Raw genomic sequence first — 19854 nt, forward strand, 5'->3', positions numbered from 1 at the left:
TGAGAGTCGATCCCTGATGTAACCTCGTCTCCACAGGAAAATGTTTCGAGTCACCACCCGCACTCCTCACCCGAGTCTTAGCTCCCTCGTACATATCCTTAATCACCCTTACTGACGAGGCCAATGTATATTGGAATTTCCTGCTCGTACTCTGTCAAATTCTAGTATAGTTTAAGATATCGTCTCACAGAGACTGAATAATCTATAGTATAGAGTCGTAATATTTTAACTACTATTTGAGAGAATCAAATTGATGAAAAGTGAGAGAAGTTTAAAACTTGTTAATTACTTAAACAAAACAAATAACTTTTGAAAGATTTATAATATTAAAAAAGAGTTGGGAGTCATTGAATTCACTTGATAATATTACTATAATAAAATTTCAATTTCTACATTTATTTCTCTAAAGAGTAATTGCTTATTTCTAATACAATTATATTTTGCTCACTAAAAAAATTACCAATTAATAACACTCTATGAGAATTATGTTAATTAATCAACTTAAGACTAGTGACGTTTAAACCGAAATATTTTTCTTGCTTGACTTGTGCTAAAAGAAAGTAAAAACTTCGTAAGAATATTTTTATTAAATATCAATAATATTGCCTACAATAATTCTTCTGTGAGAATTAAAACTGAGGCAAGCAAGATTACTGACTTGAAATAATAGTTTACTGAAAAATTACTTTCACTCTACTATTTTATTCATCAGTTATTATATATTAATTTTGCTCCGCGAGAATTACAAAATTAATATATGAATAACTTAGAGATAAAATATATAGAAGTGATAATAGAGTAATTAAAAACCATCATTTCAGCACAGTATGTAATGTAAATAAAAAGTTTCAAGCCAAGAATATATAAAAACTGAGATAGTATTATAAAATATATCAAGTTTCATCAACTATCCCAACGAAAAGAGATTACTCCATTATGGAGTAAGAAAAACTAAAAATGATATTTAGAAGATTAGAAATATTTAAAAGACTAAGTATTTTTACTACAAAGAAAGAAAACCAAGATTAGTTCTTGTCTTGCAAAAGATTGGATATCCTTATACAAAGAGAGCTTGCTATTTATAGGAAAAGATGAGTAGTTTTGTCGTGTTCTAATTTTGTAAATGTGAAATCCATATATGCGAAGTGACCTTTGAGTACGTAGATTCCACACATGCATCTATGACTCTTTTTCTTCTCTTCTTGACTTTATGAGTTAGACTTGCAAATATAGGTTCCATGTATGCAAATGTGACCTTTGCGTATATAGATTCCACATATGCATCTATAGTTCTTTTGCTTCCATTCTTGATTTCATGGGTTAGACTTGCAAATATAGGTTCCATGTATGCGAATGTGATCTTTGCAAATATAGATTCCACACATGCATCTATGACTCTTTTGCTTCTCTTCTTGACTTCATGAGTTAGACTTGCAAATGTAGGTTCTACGTATGCAAATGTAACATTTGCGTGTATAGATTCCACATATGTATCTGTAGCTCTTTTTCATCTCTAATTATCTCTTTCCAAGCCCATATGTATATTCCACATTTGCGAATATGAAGATGATGTGTGCAACAGTGGCTTTGCTTCATTCTCTTGTCTTTTAGCCTTTTTTCTTTTTCATAATTTCTTCTTCCTACAAGATTTGTTAGAAAATAAGCGAGGATAGGATATCATTATTCATATTTTATTTTAATAACTTATTTTTTTTACATATGAAATTACATGAATAATTTATATCCATCACTTACGCTATTGGAACACCGCTAACCTCCAAACATCTCCATAGGACCTCCATCGAGACTTTGTCGTAACCTTTTTCTCTAGATCAATGAACATCATATGCAAATCTTTTTTTCTTTTCCGGTACTGCTCCACCAATGTCCGCACAAGGTCAATAACTTCGATAGTTGACCGCCCTGTACATCAAGTTGTATATGAAAGAGAATAAGAAATTACTACTACCAATGAATGTAGTACTATGAATAGGATCATAGTATAGAAAGTTACCTCTCCTCTTGCATTCTAACTTCAAGAATGCAACTTGTACAATTAATTGATCTAATTTTCACTCAGTTATTAACTCAGATTATTACTATTATTTTTGTTCAAACTTGACCTGAACAACTAAATAATCAAGTTTTTATTCACGAAAAATTTGATAGTACAAACTGTTCCTCACTCGTACGATGAACAAAAAATGATAATCGCGTAAAGGAACATACAGGATGAACAAAAATGTAAAATAGGGAAAAGGATCAAAATTATACTTTTACTATATAAAACATTTCGATTTTACCTACCGATGTATTTGAGGCCGTTCATAATTTCAAACTCAATAGCCAATCGTCCCTTATTTGTTACTGACTTTAAGAGCTCCTACTTGAAATATAAGGTAGTATAATTTTAGATCATAGTCAAAGCAAATAGTTAAATTTGGACTTTTCTCTCAAAATATCTTGACACGAAATGAATTTATCTAGCTGGCTAAATATTTTTTTAAAAGTTGTGAATTCATTCAGATCATTAGCTTATTACAGCCTAAATATAGTCCTATAGTATGCAAGATTTTTGCAATATCATCTCTCTGTCTCTCTCTGTCTCTGTCTCTGTCTCGTCATCTTCAGCAATATCTGGCACCTTTAAACGACAAACACCAAGAAAATTTTCTAATCTCCACATTGTGATGAACAACATTAGTTGTCTAAATACTAAGAACTTACTGCGTCTGATCTACTACTACTAGTCAAATACAATCTTGGGGGGTATTAAATTTCAAGAACTATAGCAAAAAGGGTCTCCAAAGAAAAAGATGAGTTTTAGAGAAGAGAATAATGAAGATGGAAGAGGAGGAGGAGGGGATCTGAGGAAGCCATTTTTGCATACTGGAAGTTGGTATCGTATGGGTTCAGCACAGACCTCTAGCATGATGATGGGTTCTTCTCAAGTCATTCGTGATAGCTCAATCTCAGTTCTTGCTTGTGTTATGATTGTTGCTTTGGGTCCACTCCAGTTTGGTTTCACTGTAATACCCATTCTTTATTCCCTTACTCCTTTTTGCATTCAAGTTATTTCCTTTGCTTTGATACTAAATGTCTGATTATCTGTTGATAAATTGCAATTTCCATAAAGATGATAACTTTGAATGACAGTGAAGTGTTTTGGATCAATTTGGATAGAAGGTTGAATATTTAATGATATTCTTGTAACTTGAATCTGTAGTAATTCTAGAGATTGAAGTTTCCCTTATATATTCTGCACTTTCTTGAAGTGTTTTACCTTTATTTTTTAGTGGTAAAAGGATCAATTTTGGCTAAAAGGTGGAGTCTTTATTGAGATTTCTATTGATTCTTGTAACCTAAATCTGTAGTAATTTTAGAGATTGAAGTTTCCATTATGTAGTCTGCAATTTCTTGGCTGGTATGAAAATGAAAATTGAAGTTTGTACCTTGCTTTTAAGTCATAAAGGGATCACTTGGCAGAAAGGTTGAACATTTATTGGGAATACAATTTCTTTTCTGGGATTACAATTTGTTATGGCAATTTTCTGCCTAAATGTGTAGTAATTCTAAAGGTTGAAGTGTCCCTGTCTGCACTTTCTTGGATGGATACCAGTTTTATATTGCTGCTATGTATGTATCATTTGTATCTATGTATGTAGATGTGTCTGTGTGCTTTTAAGTCATAAAGGGATCACTTGGCAGAAAGGTTGAACATTTATTGGGAATACAATTTCTATTTATATTGCTGCTAAATATGTATGTATGTATGTAGATGTGTCTGTGTGCGTGTATGTCTCTGTTTGATCAATTGTTTTCCTTTTTTTTTTGGTTGTTGTTACTGTAGTCTGGTTATTCTTCGCCTACACAAACTGCTATTACCAAAGATCTGAAGCTCACTGTTTCTGAGGTAATGAGTCATTCTTGCTTTATATGTTTCGATTCATTTGCTTGTGAGCAATTGCTGACTAAAGTTAATCTTTTCAGTTCTCTTTGTTCGGTTCTCTATCTAATGTGGGAGCTATGGTCGGGGCAATATCTAGTGGTCAAATTGCCGAGTACATTGGGCGAAAAGGGGTAAGATAATGGCATCAATAGGAATTCTGATTCCAATTTTCTTTTGCTTGCCTATTTTGTACAAGTGGATACTCAAATTTCTTGTCCTACTTGCAGTCTTTAATGATAGCTGCTATACCTAACATCATTGGTTGGCTTTCCATCTCATTTGCCAATGTAAGTCAATTCTGCTTTGATGCGAATGAAAAAAATACTACTGGTCATCATACGATGCGTCAAACCTACACTATTGCAATATTTCTACATCCCTTTCTGACTCAAATATTGATCCAGGATCTGTCCTTCTTATACATGGGAAGATTATTGGAAGGTTTTGGAGTCGGCATAATTTCTTACACGGTAAACATTAAGTTTGTTAATTCTCTTCTCTGTTACATTGTATAAGTTATTGGAGATGTTTAAAGTGTCAAAAATTTGCTGCTTCCCATGGTCATGCTTATTTCAGGTTCCTGTATATATTGCCGAGATAGCACCTCAAAACCTGAGAGGGGCCCTGGGGTCAGTTAACCAGGTATGTGTAGTGGCTTCATTCTCTTTAACCAAGGTTATGCCTGTTAGGTAAATCATGCTAACTGTTCTATCATATAGCTCTCTGTTACAGTTGGGATCATGTTATCCTATTTGCTGGGACTTTTCGTTAATTGGAGGCTGCTTGCCGTTCTTGGTAATGATCAGTTCTCTTTACTCTTTTAAGATCTATAGTTTATAGATGTAAGTTTCATTTCATTTCCTGATGAATGGTATTCTTTGACTTAACTTCCTCGCATCTGCGATGAAAGCTCTTTCCTTCACACAAAGATGTGTTTTATGAAGGAGAGCCTTGGCGTAACTTGTAAAGTTGCTGCCATGTGACCAGGAGGTCATGGTTTCGAACCGTGGAAACAGCCTCTTGCAGAAATGCAGGGTAAGGCTGCGTACAATAGACCCTTGTGCTCTTCCCGGGACCCCGTGCATAGCGGGAGCATAGTGCACCGGGCTGCCCTTTTTTTTAGAGATTTGTTTTATACTGCTCATGATGGTAGCTAAAATTTCCTTCATTTAATGATGTGTTTTATAGTACTAAAAAGTCTATAGCAACTGAGAGCAAATATTTAGGATGTTCAATCTTGTCTTGACTCGGAAATGAGCATTAAAGTGGTTTGCTTGGTCTTGCCAAACTCAGACTAGTTCAGTTGAGCCAATTATGAGTCGACCTCAAGTGGTTATCCTGTGTATTCAGTACATCTATCGGTTGTTGAGTCAAGCTCTAACTGAGCATAATAAATTAAGAAAACACACCCATGGAAAAGAAAAAGAAAAGGAAGAGTGTGTTCAAGCTTGACTACTTATTAAAAGAAAAAGTGTTCAAGTTTGGTTTGATGGGTTAATCAGATTAGCTAAGTTGAAGTGCCGGCTAATCAGCTAGTGACGATTTGGGAATTGACTCATTCTGAATTAAAAGCCACCTCTCTCTTGTCTAGTAGTTTGGAGACAGGAAAATGAAGCACTTTCTGTTTCACATATACTACTTTTGTTGCTTGCATACTGTTTAGTTTGAGAACATTTTCTATTTCAAAATGACCGTCTGTTTGCCTTTTGCTAGAGCAACGAATCGTAAGCAGTTTCTAATGGGATAAATGCATACTAATAAACAAACAAAAACCTGCTTACTAGTGCATTTCTTATGGAGAAAAATTGTGCAGACCTAAAGATCTGGAGGGTGTTTAATGTATCTCTCTAAAGCGCATGTTAACTTCCATCGAGATTTGCACCAGTTCATTGGGTGATCTCTGCTCCTACCAAACTAAGAGGAAAAGCAGAACATAGTAGCTCTTCATCCAATTATTGTCATCCATGCTAACTGGCTTAGCATATTTTTTCGGGAAAACTGGTATTACTGGTTGTGTTGTGATAGAACAAAACAAAGATCAAAGATATATCGTAGTAGATAAGGGAGGGATAGCCTAGTGGAAGGAGTCCTCCACCTTCAAGCTTGAGGTTGGGGCTTTGACTCACCAAGAAAGGAAAGTGGGAAAGGGCGACGTTTTCCCCTCGCAGTGGACTTTGGTGGTTTAGGTTTACCTTATCAAAACAAAAAAAAAAAATCAAAGTTATGTCCTAGTAAAGTAAAGCTAGTCTGGATTTGTTTTGAAGTGCAAGATAAAGCACCCAGAATGTGTTAAGCTTTTCAAACAGGAAAGAATCCAAAGTGCTTAGTTTTGCTGGAATCATGTGTAGGAAGCCCTTCCTTCTTGGGCTTGTGAACTAACTGTTATTTTACGCCACAGGGACGCTGCCCTGCCTAGCACTGATACCTGGACTATTTTTCATCCCGGAATCTCCTCGGTGGTTGGTGAGTATCATAATTTAATTTTCCATGGTTCCTTGAAGGTTCTAGTTGCAGTATCTCATGTAAATTTCTTGGTGAGACATAGGCCAAGATGGGTTTGACAGAAGATTTTGAAACTTCCTTGCAAGTTCTTCGAGGGTTTGATGCTGACATTTCCATTGAAGTAAATGAAATTAAGGTAATCCAGTTGCTTGAATGGCCGTGAATCAAAAGGACTACTGACATGCAATTCCTGGCAAAATGTTGTCTTTGAATCTACCATTAGAACTGCAGTTCCATGGGACAATTTTGTAATTTTTTGTTTTTTTGCTGTCAGCAATATGGATTTTACTGGTTTCCCTTTCATATCTCTGTTTTTGTGTAGAGGTCTGTAGCATCCACCAGCCGAAAGTCAGCAATACGTTTTGCAGATCTCAAACAAAGAAGATATTGGTTGCCTCTCATGGTAATTTTTTGTTTGGTACTGTTTTCAGAAGATGACCATCTTTACATTTGCCATTCTTTTGATCAGATCTTTTAATTTCTTATCCTGTAGATTGGAATTGGACTGCTTGTCCTGCAACAATTAGGAGGAACCAATGGCGTGATCTTCTATTCCAGTAACATTTTCCTGTCTGCAGGTATGGGGATAGCCTTAATGAAATGAAGTTATCTGCCTTTTGTAGAATGATGGAAGTACCTAGTATTCTTCCTTTCTGTCAAAAAGCAACAAAAGTCATGAAGTATGTAGCGTCTTTAGTTTGCTTGCATCCCCAGCTGGCTAAACGCAATAGTGGGAAGCATTATAACCTACTTTTAACAAATTATTTCTTGGTGTGATAAGAACATTGACTAAAATTATTGAACAGGCTTAACAATTTTATCTTTAAATATCTTATTGATTGACATGTTTATTCACATGATACAGACCATCTAATTTAGTTGTATATTTAACAGGGATTTCTTCAAGTAATGTTGCAACCTTTGGCGTTGGTGCTATCCAGGTCCAGCTGTCCAGATCAAATTTTAGTTGGATACTTGTTTGCTTTTTCTGATATAATTTCCAAATTCTGCATATTACAGAAAAAGGATGCAGAAAGATCACTTCTTTTTTCCCCCATTTGGCAGTTAATTCAATTATTTCTTAGTCGTATATTGATCTATTTCCCGCATAGCTAACAACTGAAGAAGATTTTTCAATGTTTAGGTTGTTGCCACTGCTGTTGCTACATGGCTGGTGGATAAAACTGGGCGTAGGCTTTTACTGATTGTAAGTTCTGGCAAAACGTAGTAACTTACATGCATACTTTTCTAACTTTTTCTAACACAGAAGAAGTGCATTTTTACAGATCTCCTCTGCTGGAATGGCTGTTAGTCTCCTTATTGTTGCTGTCGCATTCTTTCTGAAGGTATATTAGCTCAAGGAATAATTACCTGCTTCTGAATTAGTAAAAGAATGAGGGGTCGTGGCACTAACATATTTCCCTTATTTGTGCGTCATTATTTAACAGGGATTCGTAGATAAGGATTCTACCCTTTATGACATGTTGGGAATATTATCAGTGGTTGGTGTTGTGGTATGTCCTCAACTTGATGCAGACGTCTTTGTGACTCTTGGAAAAACACGGCTTCTGAATAATTAACTTTTTTATCTAACCAACTTTTCTTTTCAGTTGATGATTATTGCTTTCTCACTTGGAATGGGGCCCATTCCGTGGCTTATAATGTCTGAGGTACTAACTTGTTGATTTATCAGAACAAATTGCTACTGCATTTTCTTTTACTTGATCTGATTGTCCAAGAATCTACGCGTGAGCATAAATATGTAGATGCCATTTTGTAATCTGGAATCGTAGAGGCATCTTTTGATGAAGTTTCTTATACTTGCTATTTCTTGCACGCAAATTTTGACTTAATTCCTTGAATCTGGCATTATAGATTCTTCCAGTTAAGATCAAAGGCCTTGCTGGAAGTGTAGCAACATTAGCCAATTGGTTCTGTTCCTGGGTAATTACAGCAACTGCACCGTTGCTATTGGCTTGGAGCAGTGGAGGTATGTCTCACTCTCTCTCTCTCTCTCTCTCTCTCTCTCTCTCTCTCTCTCTCTCTCTCTCTCTCTCTCTCTCTCTCTCTCACACACACACACACACAAAACCTAGACCATGTAAACCCATCCAAAAACCCACGAGTATAACATGCAACAATATGAGCTAATTGATATATAGCCTCATGCGTAAAAGGATACATGTCTTGGCCCGTGTTTGCTTACCCTGTGAAGATTATGCACCCTCCACCTCCTACCGGATCTGCATTTTTATTTAATGCTCACGAGCACTTCAGTGTCACTTTGTTGTTGCAAAATTGTTGGTCATGGTCATGTTTACACAGTTGATCTGACATGGTGTGCCTACATCTTACCAGGAACCTTCACTCTTTACACACTTGTGTGTGCATTCACCGTGGTATTTGTGACAATTTGGGTACCTGAGACGAAAGGGAAAACGCTGGAAGAAATACAGTTCTCCTTTAGACGATAAAATTCTGAATTTTTGCTTTTCTACTCCCTGGTTCCTCTTTGTTCTTTCTACAATAATTCTTTGCCCTTCTGCAAAAGTTTCAATACCTTGTTAGAAAGAAAATTTGTAAAATTTACTTTTTAATTTATTCATCATCTTAGAAAAGAGAGAATCATACTGCTGCTGCTGCTTTGAAGAGTCAGGACCTTAAGTGTTTCCAGTGGTATTTGAGTTCACCATGCCTTTGTGCATTTTTGTTTCTGTATACTATGTTCAGGAGAATTTGTTGTTGTAACTGTAATATACTTGCATTTATTGAACATTGTGAGGGTTGCTTAAGAAGGAAATCCATGGTACTGATCCGGTAGTCTCCAAATTTCTGGTCAAAATAGCACGGGCCAGCCATTTTTCGGATTGGTAATTGAAAAATAGCCCAGCGTTTGTGAAGTTATTGAAAAATAGCCATTGTTTTGCTGAAACACGGAAAGTTCCAGCATTATATGCGGGATTATGGAGCTCCTGCGTATAAACTTCCAGCATATTATGTTGGAACTCCAGGACACGGAAAGTTCCAGCATAATATGCGGGATTATGGATTTCCTGTATATAAACTTCCAGCATATTATGATGGAACTCCAGCACATTATAAAATTCCGGCATATTATGCTGGAAGCTTATATGTAAAATATTCGAACTCCAACATATTATCCTGGAATATTTTCGAATTTTTAACAGTGTTTTTGTTCAGATTTTATCTTTACATGAAAAGTGGCTAAATTTCGATTACTTTTAAAACTGTGGTTGTTTTTCAATTATCAGTTGTAAATCTAGCTATTTTTTAATTTGACCCAAATTTTTGCTATTGTCGCTTCACAAGTTCTTTGGTCTAATTTCTTGCTATGAATGTATAAGATGGTAATAAAGAAAAATCTAGCATGTCCGGGATGCTTTCTGCACCGGGCTACATATGGGACATAAAACTCTTAAAATATATGATAAAATGGGAGAATATTTATCATAAGCTAGAATATTCCAGATTGGTTGTATAAGAGTAAACAATTTTTTACAGAAATGTAAGGTAAGACTGCGTACAATAGATCAATATGGTCCGGCACTTCCCATGATTGGGTTGCCCCTTTAGGATATTCCAGATAGACAAACACAAATCAAATGATGCCTTGATAGATGCTTTCCAGAGATTCTTGTCCTGAAAGAAGCTGATGTGCTCATTAGTACTACAGGAAAACTGCTTTATACTTTCAAAAAGGGTGTTTTGGCATAAACTGAAGTTGAGAGAAAAAAGTAGCTTTAGCACAGAAAAGATCTTTTTAAGTGTTTGCTGAATAATGAAAAAAGAAACTTGTAGTTGGTCTACTTTCTACCACAAAGCCACTTTCAGCTTGAGCTTCTGGAACTGCTCCACAATTTTTTAGGCTTTAAACCATGTCAGGATAACTTGCTTGAAAAGACATCCTTTTTACTTGATTTTCCCAACTACTAAAAGTCCTTCGTAAGAGGGGCAATGCAAGACTGACATTGATACTAAATAGACTGTTATTATATAAAATATATACATGTTAAGTATAGAAACGTTATACTTCAGTATAGTACTTTTTCTAAAGCACATATGGCACCCCTCTAAAGCTCTCAAAGAAAGACTAGAAAAGGGATTCTCTTGAATGACTTGAATTTTCAGTTGTGGTTCCACCAATTTTTGCATGTTTAATATAAGATCTTATAAGTTTGATGTACCGGATTGCTACATAAATACGCATAGTAGCTAATAATCTACTGCTATTCTTTTCACTCGAGGGTGTGGCCTAACGATAAAGGAAGCGGGTGAAAACAATGAGAAACAAGTATTTAAATTCCAATAGAAACAAAAAAAAACGATAAGTGAAATTTAGACTTACTATGAACTTATGCTTGTGAATGATAACGGGTAGTCGGTAAATAGTCAAGATGGCTCAAGCTGACTTGGACGCACTTTTTAAAAAAAATCCATAACTATTTTTAAACCCATATGTCCTCTCATTATAGACACCAATAATATGTAGGAATATATTTTACAATGCATTGGCTGTAGAAAGTAGGGATGAGGGACAATGAGGTTCGCATTACGGTCAGATTTCTCTATAACAACATCCTTATATAACAACACTTCACTATAAAAGTCAAACTTTTTCCGAAACAAACGAGAATGTTATAGAAATGTTTGACGGTATTAGCCGATACAGTTGCACTACAGATTTGACAAAGTTCTTCAATTTCTCATCGGGGCAAAAAATAACTTAATATCAACCATAACATGTTAGAAGTTAGATTTGAAAACTATTTTGCATATTAGTTTCTTCTTTAGATACTCCTATCTGAAAGTACGGGGGGGGGGGGGGGTGAATTGTGATTTTTCTAACTTGATTGACTAAATTTGAGTTTAGTCGACTAGTTTTCGTACAACACACAAATAAGATAGAGATGAACCAAATGAATTGAAAGCAAAACAAGGCACATCAGCTTTTATACTGGTTCGGTACCGGTGTGGTACTTACGTCCAGTTTCTCTTGGGTCACAAGGGTTCTCTTAGATCTTGATAAAGAATTACAACAGTGATGATTTTAGTTCGTTCACCACCAACGATGTTTAGCAATAATAATTTTTGGATGTTGACACAACTTTCTTTTGTGTTCTAACTCTTCCTATCTTTTATGACACTTGTAGACTCAAGAATACAGTGTTTGTATTAAGAACTAGAGAGACTTAGAAGACAGTGTTTGTAGTTGCATATTCGATCCTTGAGTTTGCCAGTGTTCTTATAGGCGACTTTTGAGAGTTGTTGTGGATTGGTCTTTGATTGATGCTCACAATATTTTACTGATATTTGATTCAAGAAAGGTGTCTCTGATTCCTTCAAGAGAGATGTGCTAGATTAATTAATCCAAGGAGTGCTCTGTTCTATGCCGAAATGCTCCATGCTTTATTGAGAAAATGAGCAGCACTTCAAATTGTCTCCATTTGATGGGGTGGATTAATTAATCCAATGAGTACTTCATGCTTTATTGAAGAAATGAGCAACACTTCAAATCGTCTCCCATTATGTTGTGTTTCCGACTCAAATTGCCTCCCATTGCTTTCATCATTCCTTCTTGATTTTCTTGGTTTGAGCTTCTGCTGAATCTTCCGTGATTTGCTCATGTAAGGCAATGGTTCAAGATACATAGCTGTCGAGTGGATATGCATTCCTTTTAGCAATGTTGTTGCTCACTAGAATAAGACAGTCTCAATATCCTTTGATTGAGACTGAGATGGAGAGACTGATTTGGTTTCCTTTTTGATGGCTTCTTGTCCTTTGATCTAGCATCGTCTCCTTTGATTTAGCAACACCAACTTCTCTTCGATCTCATTTCCTTTTATTGGTGCCTTGATTTCTGCAATCAAAGTAGATAGGATTTAATTTTGCACAATTTTCATCATTGAAACTTAGATGTAACAATCTTCCCCTTTTTGATGATGACAATAAAGAGAGAGTAAACAAGTATACTTCCCTTTCATCACTTGAGATGCCTTCTCCCCCTGAGTTATTACAAGATGTACTCATTACTGCTCCCCCTGAGTTGTTGATTTACTTCTCCATAATGTTCTCCCCCTTTGACATCAATCAAAAAGGAAAGAAAATGTAAGCCAAGTATATATAACATAGGAAATAATATGCAGATAATATGCATACTAGTTAGGGCAGCAGAAGTAATGCTTTTAGCAATATACTTTCCTTTCATCACTTGAGATGCCTGCTCCCCCTGAGTTATTATAAGATGTACTCATTACTGCTCCCCCTGAGTTGTTGATTTACTTCTCCATAATATTCTCCCCCTTTGACATCAATCAAAAAGGAAAGAAAATGCAAGCCAAGAATATATAACATAGGAAATAATATACAGATAATATGCATACTAGTTAGGGCAGCAGAAGTAATGCCTTCAGCAGAGGCATAGAGTGATATCAGGTTCATACAGACCAATGCAAAACTAAGTCTTAAAACAAAAGCAAGCACAAAAAAATTATTTTTAACACACACAAACACGCCTTAATTTCTCCCCAGGAAATACTTGAGGACATTGATCACTTTGGTGCAGAAGGAGTCATACGAGGTTTCAACATCTTTGACGAGCTTGTCCATCTTTTCTGTCATGGAGTTGAATGCCCTGGTTCCTTGTCTCTGTGTGGCTCCCATATCCATCTTAAGTTTGGCCACATCTGTACCTGTTTCCTTGGTGACTTCCCTGATTTTGTCCACCTGTTCTTTCATCTCAATGAGCAAGAGTTTTACACCATCAAGATATTGCTGAATCTGCTGAAGATTTTTAGAGGTAGTCGACTGAGACTTTAGTGGTTCAGTGGGAGCTTCAACCTGAGATGGGACATTTTCAACTTTGGCGCGCTTGACCCATCTATCATCACTTAAATTGTAACCCATCATAGAAAATGTTATCTTATCATAGGTACTGGTAATATGCTTGGGTATGAAAAGTCCCAAATCAACCTTCATAACTTCAAGAATGTGTGAGATAAGTAGGCCATAGGGTAGACATGCAGCAGACGAATCCATACAAACCAGTCAAGTCTTTTATTGTTCACAAGACAGTAAAGAACAAAGATATCTCTGGTAGACAAAGTGCTGAGGGACCAGTTCTAGGAAGTAAAGTGCTGGATATCATGTGGGCCAAAACACACTGTTCAAACTTTAGATTTTTGGGACCAATGTCGGGAGGATTATCAGACAGGAAGGATTTTGCTTCTTCTAAGGAAACTTCAAAATCTTTTGGCCAGGAATTTTGGATAAAAACATCATACCCGTTAAACTTAGCAGAAAAAATCTTCTCAAATTGATAAGAGTCAAGAACAATTCGAGTGCCTAAAACCATGGACTCTAAGTCATCTTTATCATTCACAAACAAATTTTCATAGAACATTCTCACAGTCTCTTCATACACAAAGTTTCCAATAGTATAGAACAGAGAGGAAAGATGTTGAAAATCAAAAACATCAATCACATCACAGTGCAGATTTTTCATAAGAGAGAGACTTATAGTGCGTCTATAAGCCATATATTTTGACTTATAAGACTCAAACCTTGATTTATCACTTGGTCCATAGAAGATTAATTTGTCCTTTGGCCCAAATTTCGTACTATCCACTTTTCCTTTCTTGCATGCAGGCTTTTTGGGGGTTTGCTCTATGGGCCTCTTTCCTGCCTTTTTTGGCTAATGGGAAGGTCCTCCAAAGATTCACTGTTTTCATTGTTGTTTTTGAGAAAATCTGAGTCAATGGATGATTCTAGGTCTACAGTTTCTTCAGGGTTGGGGGTTTTCTGAAACCGTCTGGTGGCAGTAGAAGATGAGAGGTTTCTTTTCGCCATGGTGAGAGTTTCTTTGGAGAGGATGAAGAGTGAAAGGGGGAGAAAAGGGTTCTTATCTAGGCGCTGGGAAGGTTGAGGAGTTGCATTGGTTAAAGGAAATGACAGATTCAGAAGGAAGTGACTCTTTTGAGGAGATGTTTCGGCGGTACTGATGGATATGTAATAATTATACTTACATCAAAGTAAAAGTAAACATACATAAGAAAGGAAATACAATATTTTAAACATATACAAAAGATTTGTTTTACAAAATAGACATAATGCCAATCTTTTTTCGTAGTAAACAAAATCTTTCTTCTAAAAGAGGTTTTGTAAAAACATCACCAAGTTGAGATTCAGTACTAATGAATTCTAATACAATATCACTTTTAGCAACATGATCACAGATAAAATGATGCTTGATTTCTATATGCTTTGCTCTAGAGTGGTGCACATAATTTTTTTCCAAATATATAGTACTAGTATTATCACAAAATATAGGAGTAGAGGTAAGATATAAATCATAGTCGAGAAGTTGATGCATGATCCAAAGAACTTGTGTACAGCAACTTCCAACAGCTAAATATTCTGCTTCAGTTGTTGATAAGGCAACACAATTTTATTTCTTGCTATGCCAGGAAACTAATGCATTTCCCAACAGTTGGCATGTGCCACTAGTACTTTTCCTGTCGATCTTATCATCTGCAAAATCTGCATCTGAAAAACTTTTTAAAATAAAATTGTTAGAGTGAGCATACCATAATCCTAATTCAGAGGTCCCAATAAGATATCTTATAATGCGTTTAACAGTAAGATGAGATTTCTTTGGAGCCGACTGAAACCTTGCACATTTACACACATTGAACATTATATTTGGTCGACTAGCAATGAGATATAATAAGGATCCAATCGTTCCTCTATACATAGTTTCATCAACACTTTTTCCATTGTTATCTTCATCAATCGTAGTTGTTGGACTCATTGGAGTCCCAATGGACTTTGCATTCTCCATGCCAAACTTTTTTTAAGTTCCTTGATGTACTAGGTTTGGCTGATAAAGATCCCTTTGGCAGACTGTTTGATTTGTAGTCCAAGAAAGTAAGTTAGCTCTCCCATCATGCTCATTTCGAATTCTCCTTTTATAGAATGAGCAAATTCTTCACATAGAACAGAGTTAGGACTTCCAAAATAATATCGTCAACATAAATTTGAGTAATAAGATTACCTGAATTTGAGTGCTTAATAAACAGAGTTGTATAGATATTACCTCATTTGAAACCTTGATTTAGAAGGAATGAACTTAATCTTTCATACTAGGCTCGGGGAGCTTGCTTGAGTCCGTATAGAGCTTTAGTCAATTTGTATACATGATCTGGGAGGGTATCATTTACAAATCCAGGAGGTTGCTTCATGTAAACTTCTTCAGAGATGTATCCATTTAGGAAAGCACTTTTTACATTCATTTGGAATAGTTTGAATCATTTATGAGCAGCAAAGGCAAGTAATATTTGAATAGATTCCAATCTTTCTACATGTGCAAATGTTTTATCGTAGTCGATTCCTTCTTGCTGAGAATAACCTTGCGCAACTAGCCGTACTTTATTTCATATCACTTTTTCGGATTCATTCAACTTATTTCTAAAAATCCATTTGGTTCCTACAATAGAAGCATTTGAAGGTTTTGGAACCAGTTTTTACACTTTATTTCTTTCAAATTGATCAAGTTCATCTTTCATTGCTTTGATCCAGTAAATGTCTTTCAGTGCTTCTTCCACTTTCTTTGGCTCAAGTTGAGAAATTAGAGCCATGTGCGAGTTGAGCTTTTGAGATCTTCTGGTATTGATTCCTTCTTGTGGATTTCCGATAATGAATTTGTGAGAATATCCAGGTTCACTTTTCCACTCATTTGGGATGTTTGTGGTTGGTTCCCTTTCCTCAGTAGTCAACTGTTCTGTTGAAGAAGATTCCTGGATTTCAATGTGTTCCTCAGTTAACTGATTCTACTGACCAGTTGACTCATCTTGACAGTCTTCTCTTACAACAACAGACTTTGGAACAATAGAAATTTCCTCATCTTCAGGAAGTTTTTCATTCCTTGAGCGAGGGTTAGTATCAACAAAAACAACATGAATTGATTCTTCAATGCATAAGGTTCTTTTATTGTAAATTCTATATGCTCTTCTTGAGGGACAATATCCAAAAAATATACCTTCGTCGCTTTTTGGATCAAACTTACCCAGATTGTCCTTTCCATTATTGTGAATGAAGCATTTGCATCCAAAAGGGTGAAAGTAACTGATGTTGGGTTTCTTACCATTCCATAGCACATATGGAGTCTTTTTAAGAATTGGTCAAATCAAACACCTGTTGATAATATGACATGATGTGCTCACAGCTTCTGCCCAGAAGTGGTGGGGTAGAGAGTTTTTCACAATCATGGTACTTTCCATGTCCTGTAAGGTTCTATTTTTATGTTTTACCACTCTATTCTGTTAAGGCGACCTTGGTGAAGAGAAGTTATGAGAGATTCCTTGGTCATTGCAAAAGTTTTCAAAGAATCTGCTTTCATATTCTCCTTCGTGATCACTTTTGATAGTGGAAATGTAGTATCCTTTTTTATGTTGAACCTTCTTACAGAAAACTTCAAAATTCCTTAGAGCTTCATCTTTATGACTTTGAAAAATAACCCACGTAAATCGATAAAAATCATCCACAATTACAAAAGCATATTTTCTACCACATATACTAGTAGTTCTAGTGGACCAAACAAATTCATATGCAATAGTTGAAGTGGTTTAGTAGAAGAAATAATGTTTTTAATTTTGAAAGATGAGCAAGTTTGTTTTTCTAGTTGACATGCATCGCAAATATGATCTTTTGAAAAATCTAGTTTTGGAAGACCAATGACAAGATCATATTTAGAAACTTTTTGAATATTATACATGCTAGCATGTAAGCTTTTTATGCTAAACCCAAGGGTCATCAATCATAAAAGCAAGACAAATTTGATCAGCAAGACTATCTACATTACTCATAGTATAGACATTCCTGTCTCTATTACCTGAAAGAATAACTTTACCTGATTTGTCTTCTATAAACCAGCCATGTTTCTTAAAACGAACCTCATAGTCATTGTCACATAGTTGACTGATACTGAGAAGATTATAACCGAGTTCATCAACCAGGTATACTTCGTCCATATCACATGTTGAGCTTAGAGGAACTTTTCCAACTCCAATTACGTTTCCTTTTGATTTACCTCCAAAGGTAACTGTTCCTCCATCTAGTTTGGCGACTGTTTTGAATAATTATTTGTCACCAGTCATATATTTGGAACACGTGCTGTCAAGATACCATTTTCCTTTCAATTCTTCTTGCGGTTTTTCTGCAAAAACAAAATTACTTGTTTTTAGGTACCCAAGCCTGCTTGGGTCCTGAATGGTTAGATTTCTGAGTGTTAGCTTGACTAGAGGATTTAGGTCGCCAAACCCATCTCCTGGTATCCTTGAAATGGTTAGAAGTGTGACCACGTTTTCCACAATAAAAACACGACAGATTATTAGGATTTTCAGAGCCTTTTTCTGCTCTAATTATGTTCCTGCATTGGTTAGTATTGTGACCATTTTTACCATAATAAGAGTATGCTGTCGTAACTGTGAATGCCAAAGAAAAAAATCTACTGTATAATGCTATCAGTGGAGAATAGTATGAAAAGATTTCAAGTGACACTGCCAAGGAAATATGGGATAAATTAGAGATCACATATGAAGGAACCAACAAGGTGAAAGAAACAAGGATCAATCTTCTAGTTCGTGACTATGAGCTATTTCAAATGAAGAATGGAGAATCTGTGGAGGAAATATTTTTCAGGTTCAGCAAAATCCTTGGACATCTAAAATCTTTTGGTAGACCAATAAAGAGCGGAGAACAGGTCAGAAAAATGCTTAGAATTCTACCACAATTTGGCAGCCCAAGGTTATTGCTCTAGAATGTCAGAACCTTGACAAAATATCTTATGATGAACTTAGAGGTGATCTAATTGTCTTTGAGGAAACTCACTTGGACAGGAAAATTCAACAAGAAAAGAAGAAAATAGTAGCCTTTAAAGCAACTGTGGCTGAACCAGAAAGCAAGATTTGTGGGCGTTGCTCTGATACCAATTGAAAGTACGGGGGGAGGGGAGGGGAGGGAGTGAATTGTGATCTATTAAAACTTGGTTGACTAAGTTTGAGTTTAGTTGACTAGTTTTCTTACAACACACAGATAAGATAGAGATGAACCAAATGAATTAAAAGCAAAACAAGGCACAATAATTTTTATACTGATTCGGTACCGGTGTGGTACTTACGTCTAGTTTTCCTTAGGCCACAAGGGTTCTCTTAGATCTTGATAAAGAATTACAACAACAATGGTTTTAGCTTGTTCACCACCAACGATGTTTAGCAACAATAATTTATGTGTTCTAACTCTTCCTATGTTTTATGACACTTGTAGACTCAAGAATACAGTGTTTGTATTAAGAACTAGAGAGACTTAGAAGACAATGTTTGTAGTTGCGTATTCAATCCTTGAGTTTTCTAGTGTTCTTATAGGCGAGTTTTGAGAGTTGTTGTGGATTGGTCTTTGATTGATGCCCACAATATTTTACTGATATTTGATTCAAGAAAGGTGTGTATGATTCCTTTAAGAGAGATGGACTAGATTAATTAATCCAAGGAGTGCTCTGTTCCATGCTGAAATGCTCCATGCTTTATTGAGGAAATGAGCAGCACTTCAAATTGTCTCCATTTGATGGGGTGGATTAATTAATCCAAGGAGTGCTTCATGCTTTATTGAAGAAAGGAGCAACACTTCAAATTGTCTCCCATTATGTTGTGTTTTCGACTCAAATTGTCTCTCATTGCTTTCATCATTCCTTCTTGGTTTTCTAGGCTTGAGCTTCTGCTGAATCTTCCGTGATTTGCTCATGTAAGGCAATGGTTCAAGATACATAGTTGTCGAGTAGATCTTCATTCCTTTTAGCAATGTTATTGCTCACTAGAATAAGACAGTCTCAATATCCTTTGATTGAGAATGAGATGGCGAGACTGATTTGGTTTCCTTTTTGATGGCTTCTTGTCCTTTGATCTAGCATCGTCTCCTTTGATTTAGCATCACCAACTTCTCTTCAATCTCATTTCCTTTATTGGTTCCTTGATTCCTGCAATCAAAGTAGATAGAATTTAGTTTTGCACAATTGTCATCATTGAAACTTAGATATAATAGTCTTCTAAAACTTGGATTGTCTCTGAATTTTCCAGCTTGCCACATTTCAAAGTTTTCTAAAATCCCCCTTCACTAATTTTCCCTAGTCAGCTTTTTTTCTTGTGACAGATCAGGAAATATTTTCCGTTGTGTAGAATCTGTTACTTAAAATTAACGAGATCTTGTGGAAATGTATTAGAATTTTGAAATATGTATCTTGTACCTTGCTAATAAACTAATTCCCACTCATACGTACCTCAAAAATGGATTAACCTTTGGTCTGATTCAATTTCAACTTTGCTACTTTCTAATCG

General features: G+C 35.7%; 1 protein-coding gene across 1 annotated transcript; it reads left to right on the forward strand.

Annotated features, from left to right (window-relative positions):
* Positions 1–2579: 2579 nt before the first annotated feature.
* LOC107804966 (sugar transporter ERD6-like 4) lies at positions 2580–9251 on the forward strand. Its single transcript, XM_016628934.2, has 18 exons — positions 2580–3029; positions 3851–3913; positions 3991–4080; positions 4177–4236; positions 4354–4419; positions 4526–4591; positions 4669–4744; positions 6348–6412; positions 6495–6587; positions 6774–6854; positions 6945–7029; positions 7346–7392; positions 7596–7658; positions 7738–7797; positions 7900–7965; positions 8062–8121; positions 8327–8441; positions 8810–9251. Exons 1-18 carry the CDS (start codon positions 2817–2819, stop codon positions 8923–8925), a joined length of 1485 nt encoding a protein of 494 aa, XP_016484420.1. The 5' UTR covers positions 2580–2816; the 3' UTR covers positions 8926–9251.
* Positions 9252–19854: the final 10603 nt, after the last annotated feature.

This window comes from Nicotiana tabacum, chromosome 15 (genome assembly GCF_000715075.1).
Source record: "Nicotiana tabacum cultivar K326 chromosome 15, ASM71507v2, whole genome shotgun sequence".
Classification (NCBI taxonomy): Eukaryota; Viridiplantae; Streptophyta; class Magnoliopsida; order Solanales; family Solanaceae; genus Nicotiana; species Nicotiana tabacum.

What these genes read in the sequence shown, in the direction of transcription:
- LOC107804966 (XM_016628934.2), top strand. Translation starts at nt 2,817, where the DNA reads ATGAGTTTTAGAGAAGAGAATAATGAAGATGGAAGAGGAGGAGGAGGG. An exon ending in AGTACATTGGGCGAAAAGGG is followed by an intron (nt 4,081 to 4,176) that starts GTAAGATAATGG and finishes TCCTACTTGCAG; the next exon opens with TCTTTAATGATAGCTGCTAT. An exon ending in TATCAGTGGTTGGTGTTGTG is followed by an intron (nt 7,966 to 8,061) that starts GTATGTCCTCAA and finishes TTTTCTTTTCAG; the next exon opens with TTGATGATTATTGCTTTCTC.